General features: G+C 45.6%; 2 protein-coding genes across 2 annotated transcripts in view; one reads left to right on the top strand and one right to left on the bottom strand.

Moving 5' to 3' along the window:
• Positions 1-9,163, bottom strand: part of PTPRG (protein tyrosine phosphatase receptor type G) — a 379,786-nt gene extending 370,623 nt beyond the window's left edge. Inside the window, exons 1-2 of the mRNA XM_072347365.1 lie at positions 9,145-9,163; positions 8,337-8,455 (exon numbers count right to left, since the gene is read on the bottom strand). Coding sequence (XP_072203466.1) covers positions 8,337-8,421 — 85 coding nt within the window. The 5' untranslated portion in view covers positions 8,422-8,455; positions 9,145-9,163. The remainder of the gene's footprint in view (positions 1-8,336; positions 8,456-9,144) is intronic.
• FHIT (fragile histidine triad diadenosine triphosphatase) overlaps positions 7,813-22,873 on the top strand; it is a 558,163-nt gene continuing 543,102 nt past the window's right edge. Inside the window, exon 1 of the mRNA XM_072347387.1 lies at positions 7,813-7,962. The gene's annotated coding sequence lies outside the window, so the exon portion shown is untranslated. The remainder of the gene's footprint in view (positions 7,963-22,873) is intronic.

Below are 22,873 nucleotides of genomic sequence, written 5' to 3' on the forward strand. Positions count from 1 at the left end.
TGAAGGAGGAAAAACTGAACAACTGCCCACTTTGCTTGCGAGGGGGTTATCAGATAGCTGCCCCTTAGCATCAGCAGGATAAACCAGCTCCAACAGAAGAACTGGAACAGACATTTTATTTCTAAAAAGAGAACAAAACAGCTGCCACAAGACCAAATAACATCCCATGTTCCGCTTCAAAATACCAGTGAAGCTCTTCAGAGCTCAGGGTTTCATTCATTACCTATCTGCAAGCTGAGAAAAGGATTTTTCAAAGCAGCTTTCCCCAGCTAAGCATCCAAGTCTCAAAACACCTAGATTTTCTTTAGAAAGGCCTCCATGCTATGAATGCAAAGTCCCTCGAAGCAGACACTGGCACAGGATAAACATATTCAGGCATCACTGCAGCATTTATGCATAGAAAAACTGCAACACCCACATCAATTGAGATTTTGTGTGTCAGTTCTGCTGGCAGGTGCACGATGCGGTCAAGTTTCAGGTTCTAGAAAATGGTTCATCATTATTCAAATGACTTGATAATTAAGAACAACAGTACTTCAACTCCCAAGCAAGCTTAGAGATGCATAATAAAGCCACATTAAAAACAACAAGGCCACATACCAGCTGATTTTACTTCAACCATAGTTCTCTCAAAGTCTAATTCAAAGTGCCCAAAGGTGAGCCCATCCAGCGTAATAATGACATATCTTACAGCGATTGCACCAACGTCTTTCTCCTTCTTTACTGCCATGTTCTCCCTCCTCCCTCAATCAGATGTGGAGGGGATTCTCCTCCACTGCTTCCCAAGAGTACTGCAAAGAACCAGAGAAAAGTACAACCAAAACAGCGATACCCACGGAAATATCTCACTACCTTCAGTGTTTTGCTCACATTCTGTGCCCCCATTCATCTGTTCATTTTCTGGGTGGGAAGTGTCTCTGCTTAGGCTATCAACATATTATAGCTCAAAACAAACAAACAAACAAACAAAAGAAGGAATTCACTGCACCCCAGCGGCTGTGCATGAACAAGGAGTGTACACAGAAAGGCAAGTACCTTGAGGCACAGCCAGTGCAACCAATGACCCAGGGATACACCTGCCCTCACTGCAGTGGGGTTAGGCTGCCCAGCAGAGCCACACTGTGTGTGAGCAGGACAGAAGTAAGGAAGGAACCATTCAGACTTACTACAGGACAGGTACAGCAGGAGTCTAATTGGCTATGTAGGTAACAAGCACCAGCATTACCACAAGCTACCAAGTAATGGGAAAGGCAAATGATGGGACAAGGGGAAATGGCTTTAAAATAAAAAAAAAAAGAGGAGATTTAGGTCAGATGTTAGGGAGAAACTCTGTATCAGAGGGCAGTGAAGTAGTGGCACAGCTGCCCAGAGATGTGGGTGCCCATTCCTGGAGGTGCTCAAAGCCATGGGGTACCTGGGCAGCCTGAGCTGGTGGGGGCAGTGTCATGGTTTTGCAATTTTGTTATCAGTATTCCACATCATAACATCATGTGGCTGAACGGGAGAGGTGGCCAATGCTTCATCTTTATACTGACTCATGGATGGTGGCAAATGCCTTATGGGGGTGGTTGCAGCAGTGGGAACAAAACAACTGGCAACGACGAAGAGGTAAACCTATTTGGGCTGCTGAACTGTGGAAAGACATTGCTGCCCGAATAAGAAACATTGCTGTAAAGGTACGCCATGTAGATGCTCACGTGCCTAAGAGTAAGGCTACTGAAGAACATTAAAATAACCATCAGGTTGATCGAGATGCCAAAATTGAGGTGGCTCAAATACACTTAGACTGGCAGAACAAGACTGAATTATTCCTAGCTCGATGGGCCCATGAGACCTCGGGCCATCCAGCAAGAGATGCAACATATAAGTGGGCCAGAAACTGAGGGGTGGACTTAGCTACGGATGCTATTGCTCAGTTTATTCATGACTGTGAAATATGCGCCATAATTAAACAAGCCAAGAGGATTAAACCTTTCTGGGGGGAAGGGCGATGGCAAAAAGTGTAAATATGGGGAGGCGTGGCAGGTTGATTATATCACCTTGCCATGATCTCGCAATGGTAAGCGTTATGTGCTCACCATGGTGGAGGCAACCACTGGGTGGCTTGAAACATACGCAGTACCCCATGCTACTGCCTGAAGTACCATATTAGGGCTGGAGAAGCAGGTCCTATGGAGGCATGGCACTCCAGACACTGCCCCAGGAGTTCCACTCCTATCCCTGTCACCTGGGCAAGAAGCAGGAGCTCATGGTGAGGATGGTATGGATGTGACTAGTGAGCCACCCCGCAGTGAGGGGGGGTCATCCTGCAGCCATGAGGCCTGAGTTCGCTGTTCCCCTATGAGGGTCTGAAGCTGAACTCTCCAGGCCAGGATGTGAAGCTGCTGGCACCATCACCTGCTGGGGAGTTTCTTGATGAGCTTCTCCTTGATGTTTCTGTTCCACTGGAGGGAACAGATACTTGGAGGATGGCCATACCACCAGCAGTGATGCTGGTCTGCTTCTCCCCTCTGCTTATGCTCTGGGCTCCTGACCTGACATCCAGATTGATGGAGACAGAGGAGGACAGTCCCAAGAAGTCCTCCGTGCAGTGGCCATGTAGCTTAGGGAAAGGATGAGTGCACCTTGATGTGGGGGACGCCCCGCTAGTGCTGCCTTTCCCCTTTTTTCCCTCCACCGTTATCATGTTCCTCTTTCCGGCAGTTTTGTCATTTTCTCGAGTTAGCAAATAACAGTGTGTTAAGTTACGGAGTTTTATTTTCAGCTTAGGGATTTGCATGAAACAGATATAAATTGTTAAGGTTGCTGATTGCTCACAACATATATATGTGTGTGTGTGTGTGTGTGTGTGTGTGTGTGTGTGTGTGTGTGTGTAATAAGCATAATGTAATGATGTAGCATAAGGGGTGGAATGTCATGGTTTTGCTATTTGGTAATTTTGCTATCAGTATTCCACATCATAACATCATGTTAAGCATGGATCATTTTGACGAATGTGCTGCTCACAAAAGAAGACTGAATGTCCCAGATAACACCATGGTCAGTCATATGACATGGACTCTATATAATCTCACTTCAGTGGACTCGTGCTCTTGCATCCTGCCAGCCATGGGGGAGTGTGTGGAAGCGTTCCAGCCGTTTCACCTACAGTTACAGTAGGCCTCTCGGTTTCGGGACTCACTCTCTCTTATTTTACTTGATTTGTTAGCCTTAATTCCAATTATATTGTATTATATTTTGTTATTCTGTATTCCAATATAGTATTTAGTAAATAAGTGTGCCTCCTTAGATCATTGCCGCTGTATTTATTTTCCTTTTTCCCTTTTCCTTTTGGGATAGCGGCCCTGCAGGCCGTCTATGCCCCTGTCATGGGTGCAGGCAGATTTTAGCTCAACCCATGACAGGCAGCCAGCCCATGGCATGGGGCTGGAGCTGGGTTGGCTTTGAGGTTCCCTCCAATCTAAGCCATTCTATTCCAATTCTTTGAAAGCTAACTATACCAATGATGGCTTCTCTGGTTCTTTCCAGCTGTTTATTCACACAAGGTAAAAAACAGCCTCTTTCATTCAGGTTACTCCCTAGCTAGTTGTCTAGCTGGTGGTCACAGCCTGAGCTTCTCATCTAACTACGAAAGCATGTGCTAATTGCCATCCTCCTCCTCTTCCCTTCTTCCAAACACCCCACATCTCCACAAGGCCGATGCCTCACGGCAGCCCACGGAGTCATATCCCTGCCAGCCCAGAGCAATACAGCTTGAGCCAACAGGTTTCACTTGGAAGAAACATCAACAGGAGGTTATCAGGTGAAGAAGGGAAACATCTGTAAAGCTACACAGGTAGCTAACGCAGTTCTCAGAAGAAACATGTAAAAGCACAACTAACCCACATAGGGCACACCTGCACACTCAGATGCCTGAATAGCTTCCAAGAACTTCTGTTTTCAGGTGAGAATCTACTTCCTAACAAACTTAAAGTTCGATTCTAGCCAACAGTTTAAATACTACAGCACGTAAATGTAAATAATTACAGTTTGGTCAACAAACAGCAGCAACTCTGATCTTTAAAAATGGAAGGACAGAACTTGGGCAAACAGAAGTGTCATTTTTTTCCATAATTTCACAGATTAATGTGATATATTAGCTAAAGAACAGTGCTATTACTGTACCCTTAGGCTTTGGATCACATCATGCCACATGTTCATTTGGCTGCTAAAGAGCAGCAACCAAACGATTAGCATTTTTTTTTTCCAAGGATAGTAGAGATTAATAGTTTGAAGTCATTTATTGAACTTAACCGTGAAGCCCAAGCGCTGATCTAGAGCAGACTTTAATAACACTATTTCAGAAGACCCCAAGTCAGTCCTTGAGTGCTGATCAAGAGGCAAACAGGGTCCGAGGTGAACAGGGTCCTCACTGTTAGCTAGATTTGCTGCAATTGGATACAAACCCCAACCAAACTCAAGCATCTTGATAACAGCTCAGCTTCAACTACTGGCACACACGTAACTAAAGACACCACTTCCTTCACTAAAGAAACAGAAGCTGGGAGCAAAGCCACCACCCTAGTGAAATCAATAGGTGTTTTTTAGTGATTTCTATGGTTCCCAAATCTCCCCGTGCTTCCAGTTCTAGGTTTAAAGGGCGAGCAAAGAGCTTAACACTGGTTTCTTTTTTGAGCTGCACTAAAGCACTTTATTTCCTGACGCTCAGCTGTTCCAGTTCTCAGGCAGAGGAGCAGAGGTGACAGGGTAGCCCTTTACAGAGCTCAGCAGCGGTTCCCAATGCAATACAGGAGGGACAGTGAGAGACAAGATGCATCTCTGCACTAGGCCCACAGTAAGCGCTTCACTGCTCTGATCAGAATATACTTTTGTTTGTTTGTTTGAAAATCCATCCCCATTTCTTAGTGAAAAAGGAGAGGAATTAGGCCATGAGAGAACAGCCAGAGACAGCCTAGCTCATGTCTTGCCTCCCTCTCCCAAGCACAGCAGCACCCCCAGCCTGAACACACACAAACCTCTTCAACACCCAGATGTGACTCAATTCCAGTTACCCTTAACTTGCATCGACTTTTTAGAAGTGCCTCCGCACCACGAGGCCTTGTTTCCTCCCTGACTTCGGGGTCCTCTCACTCCCTGGCTGCCGGTACATGCAGCAGTTCTGACTGCCTAAGGACTCCGGAAAGCCACGTCCTGGCTGTTAACCACAACTCAGCTCCTGCACGGACAGCCAAGCTCTTCTACCCCCAGAAGCGTGCCAGCCGACTCGGCTCATGCAGCCTGGGAAGGCTCATTCAACATTCTTTATCTGCAAGGACTCCATTAGCAGCTTCCCGGAATGCAAAGTGTATTTTAAGAAGGCACTGAAAATAAGGGATAATTAAAATGTAAGAAGTGTCATCTTCATAAAAGCCACAGGACTAAATAAAGTCTTGGAGGGCCCTCTCCTGTACGCTCCGTATTTCTCTACGTGCACAACACACCTTCCTCTGCAAAACCTTGAGCAAACAAAGGCAGTCCTCTCAGCACCTTGACAGAACAGCTAAAGTAGCGTTTGGCGAGTTCATAAGAAAAGCTCTGGGGTTATTTTTTCCTCCAGGCAGAAAATAGTTACAGTGGAATTACCTCTCAACTTGGAAGCATGACTCAAAAATCCAAAACCCATTTACAGGCAAGCACCAGGACGGCAACGGTTCCATTCATTAAGACAGAGCCAGTTTAGGTTTGTGCACCCTGTCAAAGCAAACACCAACAATAATCACCCGGAGATGACAGGACTGTCACAGCAACAGCCACAGATGCACAAAGGTGCACTTCTTCCTTCACAAGAAAGTATTTATCTCTCAGCAGAGCACTGAGAAACTACACAGAAGGGTATCACAGCAAGATCAGTATTTATGTCTTACTGATTTTTGGTACCGTGAATTTAGATTAATGAGCAAACAGACCCCATGGAAACAACCTCTTCTACCTTGTCTTGGTTTGATTTATTAAGCAATGCAATTACCGGTGACAAGCCCACAGAGAAAAGCACTGAACTTAACAGGAACAGCAAAACCTCACCTACAGATCTGCGTGTGCAAGGATGCCTCCTTCCTCTGAGGGCAACCAAAGGGACAGCAACACACACACCAACCTGCACCGCGAGCATCAACTGCAAACCTAATGAAAGAACACTGCAAAGGACTGTTTGGAGCACGGCTTGTTTATTGTTTTGAAGAAAAATTACCCTTTGTGCTTCCTCACAAAGTGAATTAGAAGGGAGAAAACGAACAGTGACCTCATATTTAAGGAGAGCTGGATATGAAGCAGGTGTGTGTGTGTGTGTGTGTGTGTGTGTGCATTGGGGGGGTTGGCATGCTTGTTGCTTAGCACACAGAATAAAACACACCTCAGACCCTCAGGAAACAGTATGAAAGGAACTGAAACACTCGCATAAGACATGAAATGGTTAATAACGGCTGGGATTCCCCGCCAACACGAATTCCAATGATTTGCCATTGGATGTTGTCAGCACCAATGTCCTGTTCCAGTCCACTGAGATCCTCCCTGCAGCTTCCCTGCCTCAGGCATCTCCCATGCATGATCAGAGTCCGGAGCACATCTACCCCTCACACACACACATACACACACACACACACAGGCACCCCAGGAAGCTGCTTTCCAGAAGGCACAAAAGAGCAGCACTCACTGTGGTCTGACATGGTTTTCTCTGGACGAAGCATAAATGCAGTCTGCACAACAGTCCGCTTCCCAAGCAAAGGCTTAATGATGGACGGCCCTGAGATACCCCCAAGTATTACACAGCTGTTTTACAGCACTGGCACTGCACCTACACACAGCAAACGGCCACGAACCTGCTACCCCCCCAATACCCAAACCACAATGCAAATATTAGCAGGCTCAAACACCACTGATCTAAATCTGCAAGTCTCACAGTATTGTCACATTAAGCCTACATCGCTTGCTTGTTTTCCTCAAGCGTGCCTAGAGCCTGCCTTCTAGATGTAATTACTGTGCAATATATATCAGAACCAGAGAGAAAGGCTTCACTCTGAGGGCTGGAATTGAGAAGAAATCAATACAAAGGAGATAAATGTTTCTTCAAGACCTGCAGAGGTATTAACCCTCTCTCCAGCCTTATTTTCTTCTCGCTTCCAATCATTTTACCACCCGAGAAGCTGCTGGAAAGACCGGGATCTGGCAGCTCTACCTGCTCAGCATTGCACGTGAGGTTAGGAGAAGAAATAAAAATGAAGTGTGTTTAAAAAAAAGGAAAGAAGTGGAAGTTGCTGCGACGCTTTGAGAAACTGCAGCCTCGCTCCGGCCGGCACACGCGGAGCAGCCCGCAGCAGGGCAGCGGCACGCGGGAGGAGCAGCGGGGCCACGAGCCGCGCGTGGTCCCGTACCGAACACACAGCGGGGACCCCCACGGGAAGGTGGAGAAGCCGGGAAGCGAATAAAGAAACCACGTGGAGGAGCGAGGATCGGGGTGGGGTTAAGGCGTTTTCAGGACGACCCTGAGGGGCAGCCCGGCACACGGGTTTGCGCTCAGCGGCACGCGGCGCGGAGCCGGGGGGGCCCGGAGGTTCAGCCCGAAGCAGCGCGGCCCCTCGGGGAGCAGCGGCGGCGACAGAGCGCCCCTGGTGGGGACCGGCGGCACCACGGCCCTGAGCCGCGAGATCCCCCGGGCCGGGGGCGCTGGCGGGGCCGCGGGTCCCGGAGCGGGGCGCGGAGCGGGAGCAGCGCTCGGGGAGGGCGCGGAGCGCGGCCGCCGCGTTTCGGCGGAAGGTGCCGGGGGGGGGGAACGGTGATGCGCCGCCGGGAGCGCGAGGCGGGAAGGCGCGGGAAGGCGCCGAGCTCCACAGCCTGCGGCCCGCATCGCCGCCTCCCGCGGGGCGCGGAGCGCGGTCAGACCCGGCGCGGAGCGGGCGTGCGGCTCCACGGCTCCACAACCCCGCCAAGGTCAGCGCGCGGCGCGAGAGGGGCAGTTCCGCGGACACGAGTGGGGAGGGCAGGGCTGAGCCGAGCACCGCGCGGAGCGAAGTTTGAGGCGGGGGAGAGGAGGAATCGGGGCGCCGGTCCCGCGGCTCGACGGGAGCCTTCGGGCAGCCCTTCGAGAACGGGGAATCGCCCGGGTACTCCCCCCGCGGGCCGCCCCAAGCCGCGGCGACCGCGCCGGGCGGGAGAAGGGGAGAACGCGGCAGCGCGGAGCTCAGCCCCGGCGCTCGCGGGAGCGCTGCCCGCAGCACGGGGAACGCGGCCTCGGGGTCCCCGCCGGCACCACGAGGGTCACGGGTACCGGGATTCCCCCCGCAGCGCCGGGCGCACTCACTCACCGGGGAAGCAGACCACATCATGGAGCACGGAGCTGGTGATTTTCAAGAAAAAGATCCACCAACACGGTTGCAGTAGCCTCCGCATGTCCAAAGCCGCACATCGAAAGAGGGGAGAGGGGCTAAAACAATTAACGCACGGGGAAATTAAAGAAAATAAAGGGGAAAAAAAAAAAAAAGACAAAAACAAAAATAAAAAAGGAGCGAGGGAAGGAAGAACCAAAAAAAAAAAAAAAAACCACAAAAAAAAAAAAAAAAAACTTGTTGAAAATAAGTTTCAAGCCGCGATCCTGCGGGAGAAAGCGGGCTGCTGCTGCTCGCCTCCTCAGCGCGGAGAGAAGCCCACGGCCGCGGGGCAGGCGGGCGGCGGCACGCCGGAGAGCGCGGGGACCCCGCGCGGCGCGGCTCGGGGCGCTCAGGCGGGCGGCATGCCGCGGAGCGGGAGCTCACAGCCGCCTCCGCGAACGGGCGGGCGGGCGGCGGTCAGCCGCGGCCCCGGCGCGCTCCATCCTGCCGTACAGGAAGTGGCGGGCGAGCCCGGATCCTGGCGGAGACTTTAAAGCGGGGCGAGCGAAAGGGAGAGGGAGCGCGGCGCGGCGGTGAGGAGAGGAGAGGCGAAGAGAGGAGAGGCGGCGGCGCGCCGGGCGCCCCGGAGGCGCGCCCCCGCCGCCCTTAAAGCGGCCGCGGTGGTGGTGCGGGGACGCGCTCGGCCGCGGGGCCCCGCTCGTGTGCGCGCGCCGCGGAGTGCGAGTGCTGGAGTGGAGACGGAACGGAGCGGAGGCGGTTTGCCGTTGGCCGTTTGCACTCTTACCCCGGCGGCGTCTGTTTGGAGTTACTCGTGCCATTACGCCGCTCTCCGTGCTCGCTGCAGGAGACGGGGGTTCGGGATGGGTGTCCCCCCCGGCACCTCTTTCCCCCCCAGTGCCATGTGTCATCGGGGGTGTCTCCCCGACATCATGCAGCTCCGTCCCGCTCGGTGCTGTGTACCGTACTGGGTATTGTCAGAGCCCCCCAAAAATCCGACAGCATTTTATTCTCCCATCTAACGCTGTGCTGTGTGTTGCCAGCAATCCTCACCAAAATCACACGGCTTTTTGTTTTCTTTTTCCTCCCCAGCACTCTGCATCGTGCTGGGCATTGCCAGAGGTCAGCCACAAAAATCAAACAACTTTTTGTCCCCCGGTTCTGTACTGGCTATTTCCAAAGAGACCCCATCCCAAACAACCCTACACCACCCCTCCCTCTTCCCCCCCCTCCCCTCCAACCCTCCCCAAGAAAAAGAAGGCAGTTTTTATAGCCAGGTGAAGCCTGTCCCCATGTGCTCCATATCCAAGCCCTGACCCACAGCCCACCCCCAGCAGCAGATTCTGAGCGACTGATAACTTTGAGCAGGAAACAGAAACAGAAAATGGTGTGAATTCAGGATGAAGGGATGGTTACTTGTGCTTGGCGTTTCCTGCCTCTTCTCTGGTCTGCTGGAGCTTAAATTTCATTCAGAAGTAGTTTTCTGTTTCTTTGGTAATTATTTCCATTACACAGATTGTGTTTCAGAAGGGAAAGGGTTTGGCAGGGATTTATCAGTGCGTGCTGCGCTCAGCTCTGGCGCTGTCATTTGCTGTGACCGTCTCCTCTTTGCTTACCTGAGAGCCTCCCGCATGTGTGGTGTTCCAGAGGATGGGAGATGGGGGCAGGAGGAGAAGCAGAGTAAGGAAATTCAGGAGTCACGTTCATTCAGTGCAGCCGCAGTGATTTTCCCTCCCCCAGCCTCAACCAGAGCACAGCCACACAAGGCCCAAGTGTTTACCTGTGCTTTGCCCTGAGTTTTCTGGAGGAGGCGGTGGCCTTGTGTCCATCCAGGTTTGCCCCACGCCCAACAGGTTTACCCCATCAGGGGTTTACTGCAGCCCAAGGGCCCCTAATTATGAAGTGCTTCTTTTTTTTGTAGGCTTTCTTTTGCCTTTCTCTCCACAGCCTGGGTTGTGCCTGCCAAAAATCACAGTTGGAAGTTAAGAATGCAGTCTTTACTAAGGAGAGCCATGTTTATCCCAATAGGGATTTTAACAGAGTAAAGATTGAAGGACATGATTAGATGTTTTCTGCCCTTCAGGGCACCGCCCTTTGGGGTATGCAAAGAGTGGAGAAAGTGCTTATGTAAGGGTTTATCTAAAACAAAGCAAAGGCTTTATAGGCCCCAAACGTTGATTTGCTCATTGGGTTGCTCTGGGAAAACCTGCAAACTATTCCCCTTTCTCCAGTGTGTTTCTGAGTTTACTGACCTGAGGCAAGAGCGAGGCAGGCAGGCTGCCCTGCAGGGCCGAGACTCACCTGGCATGTAAGAGGCACTCTTTCAACAGGTGTCATTAAATGTGAGAAGTTATTAAACACTGTTGCAGTCTCACTAAGGAAGAACAAAAGCAAAGGAGTTTTTTCAAGGAGCTATTTGCGTCAGTATTTTTCTCCCCGCTTCAAGATCCTTTGTGAAAGCTATTAATTATACCATTTTATATTTCAAATATATTTTGTACATTACTTTACAGTTTTCTATTCTGGAAAATTACCAATCTGAAGCTGCCTCCATATCGTAGAATTGGAGGAATTATGTTTCCCATCCTCAGAGCAAACATGCAAGTCAGATAGAGAATACATAAGCGGGAGAGTCTCTCCTGAGGAGCACAGATGACTTCAGTTCCCTATAAGCTGCTACGAAAGGTTTTAGAATAGCAGCGTTCCCATTAAAAAAATAATAAAACAAAAGAGGAGTGTTCGGGCTGGATATTCACCGCAATCCCTTCAGGTCCAAACTTATAAAGACAAATCTGTAAGACCCAGCTGTCAGCACGGACAACTCGGCTGTGGTACAACGTGTACAACGACCCACTTCTTCCCAAAATGACAAATCAATCACAGCATCATCACACATCAGTTTAGGGGCTGCGGTGACGGAAGTCGCCTTGTTTCACATGAGCCATTTGGGTGGGCAGAGGGACGGAAAGATGTATGATGGAGATCCAGGGAACAAAATTAAACGCGGTCAAATGAGAATCCATTTCCTGCAGTATCTCTTTGCCTGTGGCACACTGTCTATCAACAATACACAGGTACAAATTGGCCTGGAGATGCAGCTTTAACTATCCAAACTGAGAAAACTGCATTAGCAGCGTGCTGCTCTGCTGGAAGGGCGCCGTGTGCCTGGCAGTGTGCAGCTTACGTAGGGCAGCTGGTTCCCTCACAGCGACTAAAGTACTCCGATGCGATTAAAATAACTCTATGGAGAGATTGGAAAGGGCCGTTACCATACAGAGCAGTTAAACCAGATTGATGGTGTTCTGCAAATCTTGCAATATTTACCGTTGAACATGGTGGGCGCTGTCAAGGTGAAAGGAATAGGATCAGCACTCTGTCTGGTTTGCATGGAACAGTGAATAACGTGAGATAACTTTTATCTTCTTTTTTTTCCCCCCTCCTGTTTGAACAGGTAATATTTTTATACTGCCTTCATCAACATATGGGTATCACTCCTGGGAAAGGAATGAAAGTCTGTTAATTTATTTGATCAGACAAGAGAAATAATAGAAAACTGAAGCGAAGGCTCACATTTGTCATGTGTTTGAATTAGTGGAAAGCTGGAGAAAGCAGAAAAATGTTGCGAGGAGTTCAAAGATGAGAGGGTTTATTGAATTAGAAAAATATTAATAGCATTAATCATTTCCAAAACAGGCCTCTTAACATGTCTAATGATTATATAAAGGATTGAGGGAGTAAAAATGAAAGGAAAATAAAATCAGATATAGAAAGTTACATTTTTCGATGTTTAAGAAGAAAAAGGGATATGTTTCCACTCATTAACATCCATCCAATCTGACCGGAGTGGGGAAAATACCAGGTAAGGATCTGTCCCCCAAAGTATATATCAGTATGAAGGATATATCAGTATGAAGGATCTGAAGGAGCAGCCGTAGTTCAGATTACAGGTCACGTGAGGCACAAACTTCCAGGTTAATTCAGCATATAGCTCCTATCTAGCTTTGTATAGGAAGGAAGAAAAGGATGCTGAACTTGTAGTTTCATAAATTATCTTATTGCAGAGCTACTTGTTCCTAGCCTCAGGACAGATACATTCTTCTTAGAGTGTACTGTGAGGCTTTGAAAGCCTCGCATGGTGTCTGAGAGGCTGCTGAGAAACAGAGGTGGAGGGCAAGCAAAATATCTGTGAGGGAAAAGGAGGCTTTGTTTTGATATAATCTCAACAACAACTGTGTTGTTTGATTTATAAAGACACAAAAATAGACTAACCCAGAAAGGTGAGTAAAGCAAAATCTTTGGGAAATGCTGATGAGTGATGCAAACTGCAGGTAAAGGAGTAGGACGCTTGCAGAGAGCACTGCAAAAGTCATCAGGCTGTGCATTGCCAGCACCATTTGAATGAGGGTATCTGGGCACTGACTCTAGTCATACTCTAGAGTCATACTCTAGGATGTCCTGGTGGAGCAGTATGCTGCAGGGTTTGCAATAGCTTCTTTGGAAGACCAATACATTTATTTCCTCATTACCTATGAAAGGAACCCCCACCTTAAGGTGCACTCAGGCTAAATCATTCACAACAGGCCCTCGGTCACATAGTGAAATATCCACTTGAAAGCTTCATCCCGGTCCTTAAACCGCACATCTCTTTTGTCTCCTCTAAAGGCCTCAGAATGACTGCATACTGCAGAAGTGTGTGCTAGCAACTGGCGCAGTGGAGGGTCAGGCTGATCAGCAATGAGTTTCTTTCTTTCAAAAGCAAATGTAGTTCAAAGTCCTGTGGTATGACCTTGCTAGGGCTGTAAGTGTGTTTAATTCACAAATCCCCTCTTTTAAAAGAGAAGAAAAAAATCGACTACCAGCCTAGCATCCAGCAGAGCCAAGCATGTTAATGAGTGGAACTGAGGGATAAGCATGGCAGACCCAACCTCCTGTCCTGCCTGTCACTTACTTGCCAGCTCCCTTACCAGCAGCACACCAGGAACACACCAGTTCTCTAGGACTTAAGGTGGAAATTAACCAGACAACAGACTAGTTAACTCTTGATATAAATAACAGTTGATAAATCTTTGTATGTTTCAGTACTATTTGAGTTCAGTCTAAGTGCTGTGACCATCACTTGTAGGGAAGCAAAAATCCTTTAACCAGCCTGGGTGTTCTTAACACTACTGTGCAGCTTGCTGCTGAGACAGCTACAGCTGTCAGGTGTTTTTATCCCCCCACACAGTAGCTTTGACATGGGGTGTCAAAATCCTGCCATGGCAGTATGTAGTTGAGTTTGGTGCAGGGATGTGGCCTTGACTTGTGTCCTGTGCAGAACCACCCACACACAAAGCGTGTTGTTCCAAACTGCTTGAAGACATCTCTTACTTTGAATCAGGAAGAATTTTTTACCTCCCCTGATCAAAAAATTCTTAAGAAGGGCTTAGTTGGGTCTGTATTTCCTATAAAGGCTGGAATATATTAATGCAGTAAATATAAAGTTATCTTTCTGTACATAATGAATGGACGAGCCTCTGTGAAGCCTCTGGTTTTCTCTGCTTGGCATTACCATCACTTAAACTTGATGAGGACCCATGGAAATATCTTGAAAGCGTCTTGAGAACATAAGAAAGTTGACTCAAGGACAGGCATGGTCTGCAGGCAGCAGGAACTCAGGTTGAACAGAAGTTGCTATAAGGAATACAGCATGGCTGCAGGGTGCTGTGTATAGACATATTGTAGACACAGTTAATAGCTATCTTGCCTCTAATAATCTTAACCTCCACATCTCTTGTGTTCCTGAGGGCTCCAGAAAGCTACTATCTCAATAGGGTATTACTCTTTCAAAGGTCTCCTGCACTGCAACCAAAACATCAGGCTTCAACTTTTCCCCTGCAGCTGAATCAGTGAGAACATATAAATCCATTGAAGGTAGAATTTCTGCTGTTCCGTTCCCCTCTTCCATTTCAGTTCTGTCTTCTATCAGAGGAGTTAGTGCAACATGCTCCTGCCTTCCTGCATAGATGTCAAAAAGATGTGTCAAAATCTGCTTGTGAAGGGTAAAGTCATAGGCCTGCCACAGTCCCAAGAGGGTGAGGCAATAATGGCTCTGTAACAAGACATGACCTTCTAATATAAACACATCACAAATGGTGTCCAAAGCCAGGCTTCTGAAATTGCTCTACAATGAAGACCAATCAAGCAAAAATGCTTTCCTAGGCAATCCCAGGAGAGCACTTTAACTTAAAAAAAATCTGTTCTGTAAATGGGAGAACCAGTCTCTCCAAATCTGTTTAAGAGAAGAGAAAGTTAAACAGGAACATTTGTCAGTGTATCTTTGAGAGATGCACTCTTCCGAGTACAGATATAAGAAAATGCATAAGCTTATGTGTCCTGGCTACGTTTATTTAGCTGGTTAATGCCATAGAACAGCATTTAGATGTATGAATAATTACATTTCAGACATGAGTACAGCCCTTGGTGAGTGTATGAGAGGAAGGTCTTGACAGAATAAGGGAAGAAATAACATTTATGCGTTATGGGTGCAAGTAAATTACTTTATTTTAGGCTCTGGGTGTTGCAAAAGGGAAATTCAGGAAACCTGAATTTCAGCTGCAGAACTGATTGCAGCACAGTACTTAGCCATTTCTTTCTGGCTTTACATATATGTTGTAGTTTTTGTCTTACAACATTATCAGCTACTCGAGTATGGTCTTGTGGGAAGCTCTCTGGATTTGAGTGTGGACAGGCAGTACATTAGCTAATATGATTCCATTAAAAAGGGATTCCATAGCTAGTGCCCCAATTAAATGAAGAAGAGTCAATATTAATAAACCTTCCAAAGAAAGGGATAAAATCAAATAGCCACAGTGACCCTATAGACATCAGTGCTAGTCAGATCAATACGTACCCATAAGCACTGATGGAAATAGCTGAATAACAAAAACATGTCTAGGCCACTGAGATTTGGCAGTACAGCACGCCCATAAAGTATCCTTTGTTTTCTCTACATGGCTTTCCATTCCCTTACTCTGCTGCCAAAGATCAGTGTCTTGTGCATGAGCTGCCTGCCTGCAACCAGCCTTTTGCTGGAGTTCATCCTGTCTTCTTTGATGCCTTGTCTAAAACAGGTTTCTTGGAAGTGAAAAGATGCTGTTAAAAAAAGTTGAATGACCAATAATCCATACCCTTGAAAGCTTACACCCTCTAATGCAACTGCAGTTATTTTCACTTGTCTCTACAGTTGTCATCAAATATATCCACTATAGCTGAGCACAACTCCACTGACATAAATAACTGGGCATTCACATTGTTGGAACTACACTTGAATGAATCTGAGACAAAGTTTTGTCAATGCAAGGAGGGATATGACCAAAGACCCCAGAAATGCAGTTGTCAATGTTACTTTCTAGAGGGTTTTGCTATTCTGGAAGTGTTGTAAGACTGTACTCTTATCTTTTCTACCCAGATATCGTGTTCATGACGCATATCTTTGTGCCATCAAGGTCTGGTGGTTACAATGCACTGTGCTCTCAGCTACTGTTTGGGAGGGTTTAAAACACTTCAGAATTTCAGTGTCTGTTTTATGCTGATTTCAAGAGGAGAATAGGAGAAGAGGGTGCCAAGTTACTGAGAACAACAAACACACTGGGCCAAATTCTTCTCTCATCTGTGCTGGTGTAAATCTAATGTCTCTTCATCCAGCTGGTGATTAGATGTAAGCCAGTATGATATAGGGCAGAGTTGAGCCCTTTGATTTGGAAGAGCACAATTACTTCCTCTGGCTTAAGACCAAGAAAAACATATTTATATTTATAAAATATACAATAGATAATAGAAGAAACCTTGTTAACAGTTATTTTTATGTGGATGTCGCATAAAAGCACTTCATTCAGGTCTGAAAACTAGGATCTGATCCTAAAAGAGGAACGTTTATCATGAATGCCTGAAAGAGGAGTACAATTAAAAGTTGTTTAGAGCCTTGAACTGTTCTATTAATCAAAATGAATTTATAATTCCAGATTTTAAAATAGCTAATGGTGTACAAATAGATTTTAGCACATATTAAAGGTATCATCTTAAGAAATGTTGGGGGGAAAATAATGTTGGAAGATTAATTATGGCAGAGAAATATGTGACTTCATAACTCTTCCCAAGGCATCATAGTTAGTAAAATATTACACCTTTTTCTTTTCTATACCAGAAAGACAACAGAACAACATTTTTCTTGAGCGGTCAACATTAATTGCAAATGGATTGCCACTTCTGAACGTGGGAGTCTTTGCAGGGCCACATTTAATTATATTAATGGGAGACATGTCAGCGTGCCCGGTCCGGCAGCCTGGCTGGTGGAGCCGCTGCAGTGGCATTGGCCGAAGCAGTCGTGCCACACGGGGGAGTCTCTCTGCATGCACAGGAAAGTTCCTCTGCTTCATAAATCACTCGCTTTGAAACCTGATTTCTCTGTACTGCAGCGTTGTCAGTTTGTCTGAGAGATAACACAAGAGCTGCAACACTTGGCAGGGTAAAACAAAGCCTAAACCGTGATGTTTCTATAAATGAATTGCTTATAAGTAAGGGAGAATAGGATTTTGTTGGTGGGGAAATGTGTGTCAAGTATGATTCTTGCCAACTTGCTGTTATTTCTGTATGGAATGGTAAGAAAAGATTGAGCTATTTGAGCCATCAGCTAACAAAACACTTCAGATTTTATTTGATCTTTTGGAAAACAGAGGATGTGGCACGTTCACTGTGTGGCATGGCATGACAACACACCTTATCTCAGCACAGTGAAAATGGAACAACAGTGCTGAGGCAGGATTAGGCCGTTTCCACATTCCATTTTTCACTGCAAGGTGGCTCTCAGCTGCATCAGATCATCTTAATGAGCTTTCTCCTAGATTTTCATACATCATTCCTGTGTCCTTACTGTGTCACGGAGAAGACTTCCTCTGCCAGTTCATTGTTACCTGCTACAGATACAGACTGCAGCTAGCACAATGTACTATTATCCAGCAGAACAGCATGTGCAGACAAACACTGTTTAGTGCATCAGTCACCACTTTGAGAAAGCCGGGGTCACTGCAGAACAATACCAAAAGAGGTCTCACTAGCTTCTTCTCCCACCTCCATTGAATGAGCTGTTAATAGACAAGCTGTTATAGAGAAAAAGAACTAAATACTTTACTAACTTACGTTTGAAGGCCTCTGAATTGCATTAGCTGATCCAGCTGAGTGAGAGCCAAGGCAATCTCCCCATGATTGTAGAAATTGTGGCACTGAGGCATGTGGAGGCAAAGAAAAAATGACAGTGACCAGGTTTACAATATGCAAAGCTGGAATAATTATTGCTTTCTGTGGCACAGAGTTTTTAGCCAAACTGAAATATAGAATGAACATTTCCTTTAAATACAGAAGTGTGTGTGTTTGTGTGTGTCCATATTTCAAAACTTGCTCTCCTTTACACAAATATTAATTTACAGCCTTAATGTAAACTCTTTGAAGTTGGCTGTTAATTTTCCACTTTTGGACATTTTCCCCTTCCAGTCCCTCTTTCTTCACTGTACGGGCCATTCACCATTCTTTGTATGAACCATAGCTGCAGTTCTTTTTTATTACTCACTGTTTTCTTTGGGTACAGTTGTTATGAATAGGACTATGAGCCATTTCTAATTCAATTATGTGGATGATGATTTGGGATCAGTGGAACTGGGACATGCAGCTGAAAGGTGTTTGGGACCCTCCAGTCAAGGGGCTGACAGGTCTTTTTTAGTTTCAATAACTTTCCCAAAGACGTTAGTTTTCAAAAGCTACAGAACAACAAAAAAATAATAATACAGAAAGAGCAACATTGAAAAGAAAAAATGGAACCCTCGGATCATTCATTTGAAGACATTAAGTGGCAGAGCAGAATGAAGATGAAAGAAGTGACAGCTAAAACTCAGCCACCACTGAACAATGATCATTCAAAACCTCTTGCTTTGTGCAAAGCTCAGAAACATTTAAAGGGTCAGGTTTTCACACACAGCCACAAAAACTGGTTTGGATCAACTACCATTTAAAGAAGTTTGAAGTTAAAGATTTCAACCTGCTTACAAGTTTGTGTATTTATATTATCCTTCCGATTTTGTAGCCTCCAACCTGTTGCAATGATAGCTGTCTGAAATACTGCTGTACAGGCCAAGAGTAGCCGGTTCAGTTCAGAACTGGCAAACAATCTGAGTGGGTATTTGTTGAAGCATAACCCACACTAATGGGTAGCTAATTTCGATAGCTCTAGATTTCTTGGTACCTTATCATATAATTCATTCACAAACCAGACCAACGTGGGCCAGAGAGAGACTCAGATAACAGCTTGTCTAGTCAACTTGATCTGTGCTTGCTGCACTTTGTTTCAGAATCTGATTACTGCAGAGAAAACTTCCAGTCATGTCGACATAGAGTGCCACTGCTTCCATCTGGAAGGAAAATATTGTGCTATACTCAGAAACCCAACATCCCTGTACAGAAGGGAAAGATTTCTCTTGTTACTTTAAAGCCAATGGCAAAACTCACACTGACTTCAGAGGAGACAGGATTTCTTGCTGACTTATTAGATGCTTTCTCAGCTTCCAGTCCTGCAGTGACAACGTAGGTGAATTGGCTCCTGGAGCGATATTCACCAGAGATCAGACCAGGTGGAGATTGTCTATTTTCAGGTCCTTGACTATAAAACTTCTGCAAAAGCAAGGTTCACTTTTTTAGGACATGGCTTGTAGTCAATTAATTTCACAAGAATTTACCTTCATCAAAGTTATGCTTCAGTACGCTTCAGTATATCCTCCCTTCTTTAGTGTTTTTGGGAGCTAAATCCTGAAGTTCCATCTCAGTTCTAGCTGAGCAAACTTGTCTCTAAAGACTTCAGTGAAGCCATCATGTCAAGGGCGGTTTGCTTCAGTGAAAGGCTCAGGATTTATGTAACGAAATCTTGGAATTATCCTCCTTTGTTTTGGTGGGTTGGTTTTCCTGAGCTGTTTAGTTTGCTCTCCTATTAGAACCTTTCAACCAAGTTAGTAGTTTCCTCAGGTTGGCTGATCTTTATTTCTGCTTTTCATATTCTGTATTGATTTTACTGTAGTGTGCTTACACACTGTTCAGCAGTCCCCTATTATCGAAGTAAAATGAAATAAATAACTTGGCTTTCTTTCTGCATTTAAAATCTTTGGCAGGAACCATCTCCGCTCCTAACTGAACACATGACAGTGGTACTGCCATGTTTGTGAGTGCAGCTCAGGAGATGTGATGTCCTCACATGTCACTAGTATCCGTGCTACTTAGATCCAGTGCCTTGGGGGCTGCTGATATTACTGGCCCCGCTTATCTAGCAAACATAGGAACCAGTATTGTCTGTGGGATGTACAGCTGTGTGCAGCTGCCCTCTTAGGTGCTGGCAGTAATAGCAGTGTTAATACACACATCTGTGACCAAACAAGATGTTGCTTATCTGCAGTACATGTAAAAGTCACCATTTTTCAGATCCGGTAGATGTTATTCCTATCTACCACTTACAGACTTTGGCTTAACTGATCACTTAAATAATAATGGCAAGATAGAAAACAAAGTTTCAGCTTTCTTCTTCCCAATTGTGACTGCTCTTTGTAGGTATTCCTCTACTCTGGACTGTTCCCCTTAGTTCTCGGAGAAGCAAGCAGGAGAGAATAAGCAGCTTGTAGACAGTTTGCAGCACCCACACTCCCTTCAGGGCCCTTGGTGCCATTATCAGTGCAAACAGAGCTCAAAACAGCTGGATTCTGAGGGGCTGGGGCAGCTTCTCAAGCAGATGCAGTTTGCTGTCAGTGCTTGTGGCTGTGTGTCTGCAGCAAAGAGCAGCCCTCAGACTCTCCATCTTGAATGGGTTCAGCCTCACTAGCAGACATTTACTGTAGCCAAATCTACCTAGTTTGAGTACTGCTAGCAAGGCAGCCCATTAGAACTGCTTCAGTGAATGTCAGGCTCTGATAGAGGCTTGGCAGTCCCAGCATGGGGCCATCTTTATTGTTATTTTGCTCCGACCAAGAGAGATTGGTCTGGGTGTTTGTTGCCTCTATGACCTCCAGAAGCTGATGGCACCAGGTCTGAGCAGCTCAGCGTTGATGCCCTCTATCCCTGCAAACGTTCAGGATTTCAGCCCTACTGCAGGTAGTGCTTCCTACTCGTAATGCCCTTTTTTCACATGTGCATTTTTTTCCTGGTTTATCTGTAAATGAGTGCCAAACTTCAAAACTGGACAGTTCAGACCATCAGTGCCAGTAGACAGCTTTATTTGATCTCCATAAGTATCCATTCTCTTGCAGATGTGTCTTCCTGCTGTGATAGGCATGGCTGCAGCTGAACTAGCCTTAAAAACAGTCCTTAACATGGGGTACATTCACATCCAGGTATGCTGAAACAGTGCCACATTTTCCACGCTGTCCCAAATTTTAAAAAGCTCCTCGTGGAGGTACTGGTGTTGACTTATTTTTAGTTAAATATACAACTAAGACATAAAAAGACTTTATTCTTTAAAATTCTACTTCTGTCAGGTAATACGAACTGCTGTGAATAGAGATGCAGAATATCCTTGCAAATATATTGTGAAAACAAGTATTTAAAATCATCAAAATAATGAGTAAAAACTGCATGACTTTAAGAAAGCACATAAGGACTAATCAAGCAGAGTAAAACCAAATAAGGTTAATTTAAGTGAAAGACTCACGTATACGGTCTATTGTATTCTTTGGACTGAACAGAACTGCATGCTGTGAAAGGGTGTTCTGAACTCCATTAGCAAGTAATCTTTGTACACAACAGTAGTGCTGTGCAAATAAATGTTGTGAGGCAAAATAAATAAGTTTTGAGAAATGAATGACTTTAGCAGTGGTTTGCCCATTAATTAGAACAAAGACAGAAGTCTAGCAGACAACACGAAGAGATAACTAAGGAAGTGTTCGAGTTGCCATAAGAGCTTTAGCTGTTCTTACTCGACTTTTTGCTTATTCTTCTCACAAGTTTGTGGGATTTTCTAGGGAGAGGGAAAGGTAGTCAAGAGGTTGTAGCAGCAATTTCACTCTTGAAATGCTGTCTCAGGATCTTACCTCAAAAAAGGCTAATTGTGTGTGAACTAGAACAGAGAGTTAGAGCAGATTTAGCTAAGTTGCATGCTCTACACAGCAAGACCTACCACTGCAGCAGTTAAGGAATTAACCATGGGAAGGAACTGGAAACAATGTAGGACTATGGTAAAACAGGCAAACAGTCCCAGTTCAACAAGGTCATGTTCATTTAAGTGAAATAAAAAGAACTAAACATAGTCCAAATCTCCATAGACCAAAAAGGCAGCAGAAGCCTGGGAAATGTGAAGGTAATAGGGCCAGCTACAAATGAGAAGTGAGCTGTTCTTGTATGAAAGCAAATCTTGTAAAAGGGACTATCAGTAGCACTGCTTGATAAATAACATGATAAATAACAGGATGAATATTGTTACTTTGCTGTACTCAGAACTATTAAACATCTATTGGTTCACACTTAGACTAAGTACTATATTTTTTAATAAAAAGTTCAGGCCTACTGGTTGCAGGATACAGGAGTAGGAATACAAAGAAACCACAAAGGCATAAGCTATGAGAAAAGTTTGGAGAAACAGAGTTTGTTTCATTTACACGATTGAGGAGAGCATGATAACAGACTTTCAGTGTGTAAGAAGCTATTAAAAGAAGATAGTAATCCATTACCCGTTGAGGACAGGGCAGGAAAAATTGCTTTAATTTCCAACAAAGGAGATTTAGGTTATCTTTCTAACTATAAACCTAGGTAAGCACTGGAACAGGCTGCAAAAGCAGCTGTAGAATCTACATTACTTGAGGTTTTAAAGGAAAGATTAGATAAAACAGCTGTCAAGCTCGTTGGGTATACTTGATCAGCATACCTCAGCAGGTACTTAGGCTGAACATCTTCTTAGCTCCCTGCCAGCCCTACATTCTGCAGTTCCTGAAATGCTGCAGTTGTGGTTTTGTAGCATTGTATACACCCCAATTCTCATTAAAAAGCAAACACACAATCCAAAGGGAAAAGAAAAAGGAAATCTGAACGAGTGGATCCTAACATTTCAAAGATTAGAGGTAAGTGAAACAAATCAGGATACTTCTTTTTCGACAGAAGATTCCAGAGCGTGCTGCATCTTAACAGAGGCATAGGATTTACACAAAGAAGGACTAGAGGTGCTGAAGGTGGGGAAGGCAGGGAATAAGCAGTACCTATTCTGCTATGAGCCTGCCCTTCATCTTTGTCTCTGGGAAAAGCTGAGGAACTCTCAGTTCTGCTTTTTCTTGTCTCTGCTTTTGCATTTCAGCATGGCTGGGAATTAGAGAGAGTCAAGAAAGGGAGCAGGTATCCTGTGATGTACGATTAGGAACTTTGTTGGAGCTGGAAGGAGCACAGAAAGGGTCTGTCTGAACACCGCGGCCAACATGCCCATGTTCTTTTCCACGTTCTTTGTGGTATGAGACACAGAATCCCCAGAA

Source organism: Excalfactoria chinensis, chromosome 12, assembly GCF_039878825.1.
Source record: "Excalfactoria chinensis isolate bCotChi1 chromosome 12, bCotChi1.hap2, whole genome shotgun sequence".
In the NCBI taxonomy this organism is placed as follows: domain Eukaryota; kingdom Metazoa; phylum Chordata; class Aves; order Galliformes; family Phasianidae; genus Excalfactoria; species Excalfactoria chinensis.